Raw genomic sequence first — 15,946 nt, 5'->3', positions numbered from 1 at the left:
GTGGATGAGGCAACTTATTGCTGAATACTTAAATTTTAAACAAATATAAAAATAATAATAATAATTTATAACGAAGTACTTACAATTCAGCTCTCAAAAATTTTAGCACTTAACTTATTGCTGAATACTTAAATTTTAAACAAATATAAAAATAATAATAATAATTTATAACGAAGCACTTACAATTCAGCTCTCAAAAATTTTAGCACTTAATTTTCAGTCTGGTCAAACAGCAATAAGTCCCTAATACATGCATTAAAGCCTTAGCAGGTGATGGTCTCACACAACGTGGTCATATGATCAGTGTGGTCAAAGATCACATAAATTCTTTAATTTTCAATGGTACCAGAGATTTCTACATACTTCAAGACACATAAATGAAATTCTCAAAATTGGCACACACACTTATATATGGATATCTAGAAACTATTGGAATAGGTTGGCTATTTAAGGAACATCCAAATATTTTCTCATTTTGCAATGGGAATTTTTATACATTTATAATTTTAGTGTTGCGTCAGCTTCTTCCTTCTCTAAAAAGAAAGGACTAATAGATTAGCAGACAACTTTATTTGTTAATTATGAATAATAAAGTGAAAGCATCTCTTTGAGAGGCAGCACAACTGCTGGATGAATATGACTAATCTAACATCATGGTCTAGATCTAAGTTAAATTATTATTTAGTAACCCAGATTTTCATGACTGCTTGAAACTTGTTTTGAAGATTGATCTATCCATGATCCTACGCTACAGGCTATTAAAGTGAATGATCATGATCGAACATTGCTGGTGCAAATGTGCCCAAATTTTGGGTAAGAGAACAATAACATGATGAATACAGACAGCAGTGGTATGAACGAGTATCACAATTAGGTTAAAAGGGCAATGCATGATCTTCATTGACATCATGTACACATACTGGTGCCAATGCAGAAGTAAATTAAATGTCTGTAGAGGTACTGAGAACCCAACCATATATCCTATAGACTTACTTCATCCAATACAATATTGACTAAAAAAGGGGGAAAAATAAGAAAAAAGAAGAAGAGATCTTATTTTCATATTCCAGTGATCCAGTCAACCATAACTTTACACAATACTACCATACAATTCAAGTGGAAAAAAAGATGGTGCAAGAAACAGGTTATCACTGATGCAAAAAGGCAAAAAAAGAACATTGACAGCAGGTCTATCGTTGCAACAGGCATCCAATCAGAATCTGACCTGTCTCCCATTATGCAAATTGAACCGGATGTGTTTAGAAAACTCATTCCACTCCTTACGAATGAATTTCCTTAGACCCACTCCGACAGAGCCATGAACCTCCCTCTCTCTCCAACCCATACCTCCACAACCACTTTCCCAATGAAGGTCTGAAATGCTTAAGTCTCCAAACTCCCAAGCCTCCTACTCTCTGAGGTTTACAAACCTTATCCCAACTCCCAAATTGATGGAACCCTCTAAGGGGTACCAAGGGAAGGCCCAAATACTTCACCCAAAAAGGCCAATGCATATCACCAGTGACTTCAAAAATATGTGACACCCGAGTAAGAAAACCTCTTATTTTGCTTTAAGAGTGATTCTATAAAAAGATAAATAAGAAACCCTGGTGAAAAGCAAAATGGGACGTCACCCAAAACAATAAAATAAATAAAAAGGAGCCACAATTCATTTTGTGCACTTCTGGAATGTGTTTTACCAATGTTAAAGGAAACAGAATTAATATTAGACCCCACATTAATTAAATCATAACTAAATCAATATAAATAATAATAATCTAACCTAAGAGGCATAGAGTGGATACGGATGCGTATACAACACGACATAGACATGACAACAAGGGAAACCCTAATGAATTAAGACACGGACAAGAGAGAACATGGAAAATGATAAATATATTATTACATATTATGAGACTAATATAATATTTCATCAACATAGAATCAAAAACCCACAAGTCACCATAAGTAATGAGCTACAACAATAATTCTCTCAGTAAAGAAGAGTTTTAGAGGATCGAATGTCCTGAGTAAAAATTTTGTACTTCCTTATAAAAGTCCATAATTAAACAAAGGATTGTAATTGTATAGAGAAAGAAAGAAGATACTGACAGGGTTGGGAAGAGAGAGAGAGAGAGAGAGAATCAGTGAAATAAAGGGGAGAAAAGAAATAGAAAAAATTAGGATTTTATTGAGACAAAAAAAAAAAAAAAAAAAAAAGGAGTTCTATTATAATATAAGAGGAATACATAGAGTAAGAAAGAGGTTTGTGATGGGAAGCAGAAAAAAAAAATAGAGAATTTATTGAAGAAGAAAAAAGAGGACAAGTCAAGTTTCAACCCTCAGTTCAATACTAGATTGCAAAAGAGAGTGAGACTTCTTTCTTTCTTTACAATTTTAAACAAAAAACAATAAGCATAAAAATTAGTTAAACAAAATTGCTTGATGAATTTTTAAAAAAATAAAAATAAAAATCTGATCTTTAAGCTTTGACGTCAAATTATTAATTATTAAAAAAATTCACAGATTTTATACTTTAAAATCATCCTCTTTTTTGTAAATTTTCTGAAGAAATAGAACCTTTTAATTCGACGAGCATGTCTGTGATGTGTCCACGTGCCCATGGTGTGTTGGTGATGTGTCCATTTATTTTATAAAAAATAAATGTCAGACACTTTTTCGGCATGTGTGATGCACGCCCATGTCCAACACAAATACTTCAATCTTTTAGGCGTATCTGTACTTCCTAGATTCTAACTAAATGGTTTTGAATAATGCAGAGTGAAAACATAAATTAATACTACGTAAATAATTACTACAGTGAGATGTAGGAACGATATTCGTAACATGTTTAGTTAAACTCAAATTTTAGTCTCTATTACATCCACCAAATCAGCTATAGGGTACAAACAAACCAAGTTATTGGTGACAAATTTGAACTCAGCTTGTTTAAGAGTTGTTTAATATTAATCATTGTTAAATGAACCAAGTTCAAGCTGAACTTTAAAAATCAATTAGTAAACGAGCTGAACTTGATTAATGAGGGCTTAACTCAGAAACGTTCGGCTTGGTTATGTTAACATGTATAACAGACTCACATTATTGGTTTATATTTGTTTCTTTCTGCAATAATAACATAACACATATGAGATAATTTAAAATTTTGTTTGAAATTAATGTAATTTAATTACTATAATATGTGTGCCATCTTGGGAAAAGAAAACAAATACTTGGATTATGAATTCTACAGAGTGGGGAAGAAGAGAGTAAAAGAGGAAGCGTGAGAAAGAGAGATAGAGGTGGATGAGTCTTTTACCATTCCCAATTCTTTGGCCACTTAGTCATAGGGCAACCAGTGGAGCTCCAATAAACTCATTCCCATAGGTAATTACAGTGTCTTATAATCGCTTTCCATTTTCTACATGTGATCTCAGTAAATATGCTTAGATCCAGAAAGAATGGGATCGTACCCAATTGAACAAGTAGCCTAACCCACTTATCAAAAAAAAAAAAAAAACCAAAGTAGCCTAACCCAGCCTTCCCAAAAAACCAAGTGGTACAAGTTTAGATAGCTCCTGATGGGAGTACTAGTTTGGGATCAAAAACAAATATCAGTCACGGATTCTGGACAGGGCTAGTTTAAGTGCTCTCTGACCTGCCCCACCCTAATCATAAATGTTTTCAAAGTGGGAGAACTCATATTTCTTAACCTACACCGATTGTTCAAAGTAAATAGGAGGCTTATGGTATCAAAAGAAGGCCATCACTTCCCAATTGCTTTTATTCCAAAAAAAAATTGATAAGTAAAGAATGTATAAAAAGCGTTCACAAGGGGGAACGCATCCCTCAAAAGCCTCACAAGGCCAAATAGGGCCTCTAAACCCTCAAACAGTCCAAAAAATCAACAAGCTCCTCCAAGGATTTACAATTTATCCCTAGAACCCAACAAAAAAGAGTACTAATAATGGAGAACTTCAACGTCCCAATAAGATTCTCCTTTCATTTCGTAATCAAAATCCATTGGTGTCAATATTTGATGGTGCCACATGCGAAATAGTTGAGAAGTTCAAATGCTTTTTATATTAAGTGAGAATTATTGAGGGTGCCACGTTTACACAGAATAGAAAATGGAATATTTTTTTTTACCTGGGCATTTACATCACTGTTGATCAATACATTCTGTGATTTTAAATTCAATCAACTACCAGAATTTACAAGCAACAAAAGAATGGCCAAATAGTCAACCTCGGGTGAGCATACATACTGCGTTAGTTAGATGGCCAAATGCACAGCTCACAGGTATTAATTTGTGAGATCTATACAACAAAAAGACATTTTTTTTTTTTTTAGTAAGGTTGATTTCATTAAAGGCGATCAAAAGGGGAGCGCTCCCAAAGGAAACAAAAGCCATCCACGGCGACACTATAACTTTAAGCTATCCACAAAATCCAAAAGAAGATCCATAGAATTACAATTCCAACCTATTACCCAAAAAAAAAATAAAGAAGACAATATATTGTATTTGAGAGAATAAATAGGAGACTCCTCTCCCTCAAAGAATCTCCTATTTTTCTCATGCCAAAGGGGAGTGGCCCTCCAAGCATCTTTGACCCGGCTCTCAACTATACACTCTTTCTTAGCCTCTAACATGTCCACCGTGGATTCTGGAAATACCCAAGCCAGACCAAAAGCAACCAACAACATAGACCAAACGTCCTTCTTCCTTCGCCACAAGGCAATGAAGCAGAAGATGATCCACAGATTCACCCAACTCCTTACACATGCAGCACCAGTTCACCACAATTAGACGTCTCCATCTAAGGTTGTCAAGAGTGAGGATACTTCCCAAGGACAACAAGCCTTTTTCCCAACTACTTGGGGTTGGCTACATGAACCCTATGCTGCCATTCCACTCTGTCTAAGCCCATAGCCTCAGTCAAACACTCAGACCACAACCTATCACATCCTTCTTTACTAACTCTACCCACGTTTACTTTGGTCTTCCTCTTCCCCTAGTATTACCCTCAATGTGGACTATGCCACTCTTCCTATCCAATTTTTTATTACCCTCAATTTGTGAGATCTATCCAATTTTTTATTTCTATCCTCATCTTGTGTGTGTGTGTGTGTGTGTGTATTTACTTCAAAACGATAATAATGTTCAATTCGGTATTCCAACTCAGAATTTCGAGAATGTTGATGCTCTCATGTCCAATGAGCATCAAGGCTTTTTGAGCCTCATGAGATTACTTTTAAGATACCGCATGCTCAACCCCCTGAAAAAGATGAAGTTTCAATACACAACACTAGACAAAGAAGATAAATATGGATCTAGGAAAAGAAGACAGTGAACTACTAAAATCCATTTGCAGGGAAGTTACAATAAAACATATTTTCTTTATACATAAGAATAAGATTTGCCTTCAGGTTCACCCAATAGTTAATTAGTTATAAAGGCTCCACTCTGTCCCATAAATAGAGGCAATATAAATAGTCACCTAAAGGCCTTGATTGGAATAAGAGGCTTGTATGACAGATATGAGTCATCAAAAACCATAAATATCAAAAAGAAAAATTACTATTAAAACATTCAAGGTTAAAATTGAAGGGACGCACTGCGCAGGAGAAAAGGTGTATAGAAGAAATTAACAAGGAAAACCAATAGGATTTATTTTAAGCCTAAGGAATCTGCTAGGTGGTACCACTGATTGGAGAGGCTCACAACATCGATATCACACTTAAGATGTGTAAAGAATTGTTAGAAATTAACAAATAGACGGCAAAAAAATAAACTTTGGGAAAAAGGATCTCACCGCTTCATAAGTCAATGTACCAGATCGAGAAACAATTCCTACACGCCCTGGTTTGTGAATGTACCCAGGCATAATTCCAATTTTGCATTCTCCTGGTTTGATAATACCAGGGCAGTTCGGACCAATCAGCCGAGTTTTTGATTGCTTGTTAAGAGCAGCCTTCACCCGAACCTGCAGTTGCAATTAAAAGAAAAACCTCAGTTATATTTAAAATAAGATACTAAAAGAACAGCATAGTTGTTGGAGCTATAGGCTATTTATATTGAACAAAAGCTTGAGAGAATTACATGCACTAATGATATAACCAAATTAACATTTCGAAATAATATAACAATGTCTCATCAAAGAGGTAATTAAGCAGCTGACTGGAGTTCCAGTTTCACAAAACTTGCCAACGTATGCTATTCTGTGCATGCAGGAACACCTTCACTTGTGCTCATTTTTATGCAGTTAAAGTGGTATTAAGATAACACACAATTTCCAAACCAACTCAGATTTATGGATTATTCTGACAAAACTAAAACCAACTAAAAGAAAATTTATTATAATTAAAAAAAAAAAAAATACTTAGAAAGTTTTAACATATTGCAAATTTCCAGTCATTGTGCAATTTGGTCTCAGATCTAGACCAACAAACAAGTGAATTCAGAAATTAACAACATATAATTAAAACAGGGTTCCATTATCTCAAAAGAACCATGAACTGCATATCTTCCAGACTTGATACAAACCTCATATGAAAAAACAAAACAAAAAGAGCATGACTACCAACAAAGAAATCAGAGCAATTTTCTAACAGATTAAATCTTACTAAGAGCATTATTATTCAACTCAAGAATACTCCAATCCTGAAGAAAAATAAAACAAAAGACAGTAATAGGTTTTTTGGGTTCGGTATGACCTAGAGAAGGTGAATAGGAGTATCCATGATACTACAGTTCTTAATAACTTTTTGCTTGATTTTAATTGTAAAAAAATTCAAATAATTAATAGTGCACATAAGAACCATCACTCATGCAAACCAACAATACAGCAGTAAAGCGAAGTAAGTAAAAGTATGACAAAGATTTAGTATAAAACCCTATGGAATAGAACCACAAGAAGCCAATTCAGGCACAAACAATCCATTATAAGAAAAGAGAACAACTCTATGCCACTCTTACCCTAGAATCACCTAAGTTACATTACCTCCAATCCAAACTAATGTCAGACACTGCACATGTGGTTTGCTGTTGTCAATCAATGAATTGCAATTCGTCCTTCTCTTTTTCCTTTTTCTTTTTCTTTTTTCCTTTTTTTTTTTATAAGCAAAGTAAATTTCATTAAAGAGTGCTCAAAAGGAGGAGTGCGCCCTTGTAAAAAAGCACAAAAACCAAGAAGCCTCTAAATTCTAAGGCTATCCACAAAATCTACAAGGTCTTCCATGGATTTAAAACGGCATCCTTTGACCCCAAAAAAATAGAGAATTCAAAGTGGAACATTTCAACACCCAAATACGAGTCGCTTCTGCTTCAAAAGATCTCCTATTCCTCTCCCTCCACAAACCCCACCACAAGCATAGAGTAGTCGCTCTCCAAGCATCTTGGGCTTCAACCATACAACCTCTCTGAACCTCGAGCATACTTCTCATGGAATCCAACAAAGTCCAATGAACTCCATAAACAGAGAATAACATGGACCAAACCTCTCTAGCCACCTGACAATGCAACAAAACATGACTCAACACCTCATCTCTCTGACACATGCAACACCAATTCACAATAGTTAGCTGCCCTTTTCATAGATTGTCAATGGTCAAGATTCTTCCCAATGCAGCTGTCCACCCAAAAAAAGCTACCTTGGGAGGTGCTTTTGTATGCCAAATAGCTTTCCAAGGGAACAAGCAGCCTTGAGGCTCCAACAACCTCCTATAGAATGATTTCACCTCAAAAACCCCATTCTTCGCACCTGCCCAATACCACTCATCATCCCCCTCCCCTCCCACCTGATGGCTATACAACAAAGCCAACAACGAAGTGATCTTCTCAATCTCCCAGTCCTGCAATTGTCGCTCGAACTGCACATCCAATGTCACCCTCTCATTATCAAGTCAATGACAGTTAGTGACTAAGGACTGTTTGTTTATTGCATTCCAAAACAGTCTCAGAGAAGTGAATGAAAGAGGCATGTCCCCACACAAAGGGTCCTCCCATAATCAAATGTCTCCTCGTACTAACTGAAAACAGAATGTGTTATAAGAATTCACTCCACGTCATTTGCGTTCCTTCTATTCAGGAAAACCTCATCTCTAATGAATTTCCAAACCCCAACCTCACCCACGGCACAATCTCACTTTTTCAAGAATTATATTCAACCTAGAAACAGCCTGAAAGCAAATCAACATGCATCTCAAGAATCTTTTTTTGATAAGTAAGAATTTATTAAAAGCGCTCAAAAGGGGAGCGAAGCCCAAAGAAAACAAAAAGGGCCAAAAGGCGCCTTAGACCTTCAGAGAGGCCAAGAAAACAATGATTTCCTCTATAGATCTATAATCTCTCCCTGAAACCCAACAAAAAAGAGTAGAAATAACAGAGAACTTAAGCATAGAAATAGGCTTCTTTTTCCCGTCAAAATATCTCCTATTTCTCTCGAGCCAAATACACCACCAGATACAAAGCGGCGTAGCCCTCCAAGCATCCTTAACACCAACCCCAACAGAGACGCCTCTCCAAGCTTCAATCAACCCTCTAGAGGAAAAAGGCATAGCCCAATGGACCCCAAATAAACGAAGCATCAAATCCCAGCAGTCTCTGGCCATACTGCAATGTAAAAGGAGGTGATCAATTGATTCCTCATTACACAAGCACATATAACAATGATTGACCACCACCTGATTCCTCCTCCTCAAATTATCCTGGGTTAAAATCTTACCCAGGACAGAGGTCCAAGCAAAAAAGGCGACCTTGCGGGGAGCCTTAGAACGCCAAATAGACTTCCAGGGGAAGAGTTCACCTTGACCATCCGAAAGACATCTAAAGAAGGACCTGACCTCAAACCGGCCTTGCGAGTTAGGAATCCATAGCCACCCATCTAGCTCCCCAAAAGAAATCACCTGGTTATACAAAAGCTACAGAAAACGAGAAACATCCTCGATCTCCCAATCCTGAAAATGCCTCATGAACTGAACATCCCAAGTCAGTCTCCCGTTATCAAGATGATAACAGTCAACAACCATGGCCAGTCAGTAAGAAGCAATCCTATAGAGCCATGGGAAAGAGAGAGCAAGAGGGAGCTCCCCACACCAGAGATCCTTCCAAAAACTGATCCTCCCTCCATCTTTAATGCAAAAACGAACATGCTTGCAGAAGTCATCCCAACCCCTTCGAATGAAGTTCCATACTCCCACCCCCCTTGGACCACGCATCGCCCGAGAGCACCACCCCCCACGACCTTCCCCAAACTTGCTAGCAATAACTCTCCTCCATAACCAATGCCTCTCGATTCCAAACCTCCAGAGCCATTTACCAAGGAGAGCCTTATTAAAAGGCAACAACCTCCTTAACTCTAAGCCTCCAAACCGAATTGGACGACACACTTGATCCCACCGAACCAGGTGAAACTTGAACTCTTCTCCCCCCCCCCCCCCCCCCCCCCCCCCCCCAAAAGAAAATTACACTGCAATCTTTCAATTCTCTCAACCACTGAAGAAGGGATCTGAAACAGAGATATGAAGTATGTAGGAAGGCTAGAAAGAGTGCTCTTAATCAGGGTAACTCGACCCCCCTTAAACAAGTACTGCTTTTTCCAACCCGCCAATCTCCTCTCGAATCTGTCCACGACCGGATCCCAACTCCCCACACATCTGGAAGGGGCTCCCAAAGGCAAACCTAAATAACAAATGGATAGGAGCCAATGCAACATCCAAGGATCTAAGCAAACAACTCAATCCCTGGAACATCCCCAACAGGCACAAGAAGACTCTTGCCTACATTAACCTTAAGGCCAGAAACAACTTGAAACCAAATCAAAACGCATCTCAAATACCTCAGCTGGGACGCATCCGCATCACAAAACACAATAGTGTCATCTGCAAACATCAAATGAGAAACCTCCAATTGACTAGCAACATCCCTGCCCACCCGAAATCCACTCAAAAAACCCAGCTCCACAGCCCTCTTCAACAATCTACTAAGAGCCTCCATCACAAAAAGGAACAGGAAAGGGGAAAGCGGATCCCCTTGTCTCAAGCCCCTCGAGCTAGAGAAAAAACCCGTTGGCGCTCCATTCACAAGGACAGAGAAACGAGCGCTAGAAATGCAGAAAAGAATCCATCTCCTCCACTGCCCACCAAAACCCATCCTCTCTGACAGATAGAGAAGGAAACTCCAACTCACATGATCGTATGCCTTTTCAATATCTAGCTTGCAAAGAACACCCGGAACACCACTACTCAAGCGGGAATCAACACATTCACTAGCAATAAGAACTGAATCCAGAATCTGCCGACCTCCCACAAAAGCATTCTGAGAGTCAGAAATGACACCATCCATCACCTTCTTCAACCTAGAGGCCAAAACTTTCGCAATCAACTTGTAAAAACATCCCACCAAACTGATAGGGCGAAAGTCTCTAACATCCATTGCCTCTCCCTTCTTCGGAATAAGAGCTATAAAAGTTGCATTCAAACATTTCTCAAAAGAGCCCTGCACATGGAAGGCATGAAAAGAGGCCATCACCTCCTCACGGACCACCTCCCAACACTCCAAAAGGAACCTCATAGAAAAACCATCAGGACCAGGAGCTTTATCCCCATTACAGCTCTTCAGAGCAGAGAGAACTTCCTCTTCGGAAAAAGGCTCCTCTAAAATAGAGCACTCCTTACCCGAAATAGAATCAAATTGAAGCCCATCCAGCAAAGGACGCCAATCGGCTGACTCAGTGAACAACCTCGAAAAGTACTCAGAAAAACTCTTACACATCTCCTCCTCTTTACTAATCAACACCCCATCCACCCTTATCCTCCAAATGTGGTTGCCCCTTCTGTGAGCATTGGCGAGCCTATGAAAGAATTTAGTGTTATTGTCTCCTTCCTTGAGCCACAAAGCTCTAGATTTCTGTCTCCATGAAATCTCCTCCATGACTGCAATCTCAGCAAACTCTACTTGACACTCCACCCTCCTGAGCTTCAAAGGACCCGTCAAAAGACCCTGATTCTCCATCTTATCAATGTCAGCAATCTCAGAGAGAACCCGGTTCTTTCTCCAAGCCAAATTACCAAAAACCTCTTTGTTCCAGACTTTGAGATCTTTCTTCAAGTAACGCAACTTGCCTGCCAAAGAATGACTCGGAGTGCCAACCACTCCATACCCTGCCCACCAAGATCGAACTCGCTCCAAAAAGCCTTCAGCCCGGAGCCACATATTCTCAAATCTAAAAGGGGAGCTTCTGCTGTGCAACCCGCCACAGTCCAACAACAAAGGAACATGATCAGACAAAGGACGAGCCAGGGTGGCCTGAACAACATCAGAAAACTTTTCCTCCCAATCACTCGACACCAAGAATCTATCAAGACGAGAGGGAGTAGGAGGAGAGCGTCCACTGGACCAGGTGAAAGGCCTACCCACCAAAGGCAAATCAAGCAAACAGAAACCATTAATAAACTCTGAGAAAGCCATAATATCAGCTGTCCATCTGCCCCCTGTCGACCTCTCAAAAGGGGAACGAACAACATTGAAATCCCTCCCTATACACCAAGGCAACGACCATCGACTACGGATCTCCCCCAGCTCCTCCAGGAACAAATGGCAATCACAATCCTCCGTAGGCCCATAGACTCCAGAAAAAACCCAACGAAAGCCATCCTCCACCATGGATAGAACACGGGATGCCGAGAAACGCCCAACCTGAGAGTCCAACAGAGATCCAACGAACATCCCACATGATCAGAATACCACCCGAAAAGCCAATCACATCCAAAGCAAACCACTCCACAAATCGCCCACCCCATAAACCTCGAAAAATCACATCCGTCATAGAGGCAATCTTGGTTTCTTAAAGACATACTAAATGACCACCCACTTTCCGAATCACCGATTTCACCACTTTCCTTCTAGCCGGGTCGTTGAGACCCCGGACATTCCATGAAAGAATTTGTAGCTTCATAGGGAAACAGTAGAATTGACCACCCCACCCCTCCTCCCACTGGTCCTCTCCCTAGCCCCCCTCCTCCTCCTTTCATAGGTAACAAGAGTCGAGGGACTTTGAATCCCTCTCTCCTCCCTCTCCACTGGAACATTCCCCCTACAATCCATTCTATCAGCAAACTGAGTATTAAGAACATCAAGGAATAAGTTTGTTGCCTCCTCCATCCGACCCTCAAATGACACACCCAAAAGAGAGCCTATCTCTACACCATTATCCTTCATCCAGTCATTCTCCAAATCAGCCAGCCCTGCATCAAAACCCCTCCCTTCCGCAGAGTTCCCGTCAGGTCTTACAACTACCAAAGGTGTAAACAAATCAACCTCAGACTCGCATCCGTTCCACAAAACCATACCTGCATCCCCATGAACAGATGAACACGACCCATCCTCCCCATACTCAACAGATGACATAGAAGGAGAGCAGTTAGAAAGTGGAGTACCATACACCTCATCAGCCATTCGATCATTCTGGTCAGTAATAGAACCTTTCGAGACCAGATGAGCTCTCAATTCGTTCAAGAGTACAGCAGCTGAAACATCGTCAATCCTTATCTTCACATCTCGCCCCACACACACAGTAATTCCGTCACTGCTAACATCACACAACCGAGAAGAACCCGTCTCAATACCACCGTCGTCATCAGGTCTTTTCTCAAGAGCAAGCACCGGCTCTCTTTCAAAAACCGAAGACAAGCAATTAGACACAGAAGACACCACTCCCTTTTTCGGCATCAAACTCCTTTGAGACACCCCGCAAGGGTGAGCAGAGGAAGAAGAAGGAATAGAAGGAGAATGAGAAGGCAAAACAAAAGACATAACCGATCCAGAGTCCTGTGAAACCGGAATCCACTTCTGCTTTTCCTTTCTAGACCATTTTTTGCGAATAGGGGGAAAAATCACTCTCTTCTTCATACGGTGTCCCTGCAACAGCCCTTTAGAACGCCTGTTTCTTCTAGAGCCTTCCGAAACATCACTGGGCGGATGAAAATTATCTAAAGCAACACATAAAGGCCCATAACGGTTGCCCAAGTCTGGCCCAGAAGAAGCATTAAAAGAACTCGGTCCTTCCTTCAATTTAGAGCCCAAATCCACGGATCCTTGGTCAATACAAACTGCATCCATTAAGTGGACCGCTCCACCTCCATCCGGACCACCAGATGATAAAATGCCTTTATTAATTAGACCAGACTTGCCATCCACAGGCCCGTCAGAATAAATTGAATTGGATTCAAAAGCCTTAACCCTCAACCCATTATTAGGCCCAGCCACTGATTTAAAGCCCAAATCGGCCTTACTATTATTCGGAGCCCAAGGTTTTGAATTAAAGGTGGATGCAACTGTCATCCACTTTGCACGGCCAAAGCCCCTGCGCCAACCACGTGTATGGCCGTCAAAGCTCCCCCTCCCACGCGCTTGATTGACGTGAGGAACAACACGATGACGCTCCTTTCTCCACATCTTCCTGAACGCCGGCCGGCCAACCCCAATGAGACCACCTTCCCTATGCCTTTCCCGGGATTTCTCTTGCCGTCGAAAATCAGTTCCATCCGAGGAGCCTTCTTTCCTTTTCAGAGTGAAAAATCTTTTAAAACATTCCGTGTTTCGCTTCCATAATTCGTCCCTCCATTCCTTCCATCTCTGAAACTCAGTCAAACCTATCTTTCCCAAAGAATCCCGCCTTAACCATTCTGTCTCCTTCAGCAAATGAGAACCGTCACCTCCTTCCAAGCTATCCGGAGGCTTCTCTTCCCACACCTTCACTTTGTAGCAGAGACGGTCATCATGTATGAAGACAAAAGGAGGACAAACCTTGCCGTCAGACACTGTGATGCGAACCCTTTCAGCGTCGATTGCTTCATCAGCATCCACCCATAAGAAACCACCGCATAGATCACCGACCATAACGAACAGTGCATGACTCCAAAGATGGAGAGGAAGATCGTACAACGTCACAATCTTCAGGCCCTTACTCTTCAACACCTCGGAGCACCCCACCCTAAAGCTCCAAGGTTCCATTCGTAGTGTGGCCGTCCCCCAAACACGACGACCTTCTTTAAGCACGCGAGAAGCCTCCTTCGCAGAGGGAAAGCGAAAAAGCAATAAAGAATCCAGAAGAGGTGAAATCACAACACCGGAAGAAACCTTCCAAACACGAGAAGCCCAAGCCGCGATTTGATCCCTATCACCCACATCCTTGTCGAACTTACCCACCAAACACGATCGAAGGTCCTCCCTTTTTGTTCCAACCGAATCATTATCCAAAAAAATCGAATGCCCTCAATAAGTGTTTGCAGATCTAACATTTCCACCTTGAAACAGACGGGATAACCTCGCAACTTCTAAGAACGACCTCATTTTTCCCATTTGAAACTCTCTCAAGAATCTTATTTCGTCCCTTCCAAATACTCGTCGAAATCGTAAAGAGAAAAAGTTTAGAAAAACATATTTCAAATAGGAAAGTTGTGAACTTGATGCACACACATGAATAAAACTAAAAACAACAAAAACCATTGTTGAGAAGTCCCCATTGATGGTACAAAAGGTCAGACTCTATATAATCAATTTGGCAAAGAGTGGAAAACAAAATCAACGACTCTGATTGAACAGATGAGAGACATAATGAGTAATGCCTTTCTCCCTTCCTTTCCTTTGAGGCAGTTTTCGCATCATGGGTAATTAGCCAAATCATAGGATGTGAATCCGGCCCAAAGGGGTGTGGAATAGGCCCATCCTTGATATAACTTTAACATGTTTCTCACAAAAATTTATATATGAAAAAAAAAAAAAAAAAAAAAAAAAAAAAAAAAAAACAAAAATACAAAAACAAAAAACAAAGAAAGATAAAAACAAAAAGGTAAACTGTGTAAGTGCAACGTTAAAGAAAAATCTACCTACCTGAGCAATTTATGAACAATCTACTGCATCCATGCATGTATCATATTTCTTTAGAAAATAAAAATATTTTCTTTTACTTTGTTCTTTTTAAATAAAATAGTTTATCAAAAAAAAAAAAAAAATCAACATATTATGCAAAAGAACCCGTATAGGTGATTCAAATCCTTTACAAGACCTCCAATTTCTCTCGACCCAATCACTCCATAACCCAAGTGAATCACTTGCCACATGGTCATCACTCTCCACCCCACTATACAACCTCTCCAACCATCAAGCACATCGCTCGCCAATCTGAAATCATACTTAAGAGTAAAGACATGTGTTATATGGACTCTTTAAAAGTAGGTGAAGTACCCGTGTTAGGCACACAATTCATAGGTCTGGAATATGTATCTGTAGATGACTGCTCTACGTCAGACGCCACCTGTCATTTTAATATTATTAATGCAAGGCCACATTTGCATACTGTTAATGAAGGTGCCACGACGCTTACTCGTGTGGCGCCATCTCTGAAAATAAGCACACCTGACCCATACTTATCTGGCGTGTCCCTGAAAGGACTAAGTATCCTCGAGCTACTGGTCCTATAACTGAACTCATTGGCCAAGGAAGGGATCGCTACCCTTCTTCTCCTGTGGACGTGCCCCGCTCCAGTCGGATGGGCCCCTCCTCCCTTCCTTTCCGAGGTTACTTCCTGCAGGCGTAACCTCGGGCATTTTTCTCTTCTCAAGCTCCCTTTTAACTACAAGGACCTCGAGGCGCAGATCCAAGATAAAGCCCACGGGGTGATGGGGCCAAGAAGGCAGAACCCCGAGGAGGGCTCTTTCCCTATCTTCAGTTGCGGGAATCGAGTATCAGTGGTTAGGTGGTTGAGTTCCAAGGAATCGCCTCACTTCGAGGTCTACACAAGGGGGAGAGAATGTTTAATACCCAATAGCTGAGCTCAAGTAATAGAGACCACATAATACATTAAATATATATCTCACAGAACGACCATTGGATAAAGAAGGAGCTACCATCGTAACCAAGGGTCCTTACCTAGGTAAAGCGACCATT

General features: G+C 40.4%; 1 protein-coding gene across 1 annotated transcript in view; it reads right to left on the bottom strand.

The window, feature by feature from the left end:
* LOC132303288 (succinate--CoA ligase [ADP-forming] subunit alpha-1, mitochondrial-like) overlaps positions 1-15,946 on the bottom strand; it is a 44,630-nt gene that overhangs the window by 14,581 nt on the left and 14,103 nt on the right. Inside the window, exon 3 of the mRNA XM_059800497.1 lies at positions 5,814-5,984. Within this exon, the coding sequence (XP_059656480.1) occupies positions 5,814-5,984 (171 nt within the window). The remainder of the gene's footprint in view (positions 1-5,813; positions 5,985-15,946) is intronic.

This window comes from Cornus florida, unplaced genomic scaffold, assembly GCF_030987335.1.
Source record: "Cornus florida cultivar Cherokee Brave unplaced genomic scaffold, ASM3098733v1 CherokeeBrave_3.0.0_Hap2_Chr04, whole genome shotgun sequence".
NCBI classification, from domain to species: domain Eukaryota; kingdom Viridiplantae; phylum Streptophyta; class Magnoliopsida; order Cornales; family Cornaceae; genus Cornus; species Cornus florida.
Note: the sequence above shows the minus strand (reverse complement) of the source record. Positions and strands in the feature narration are given on the sequence as shown.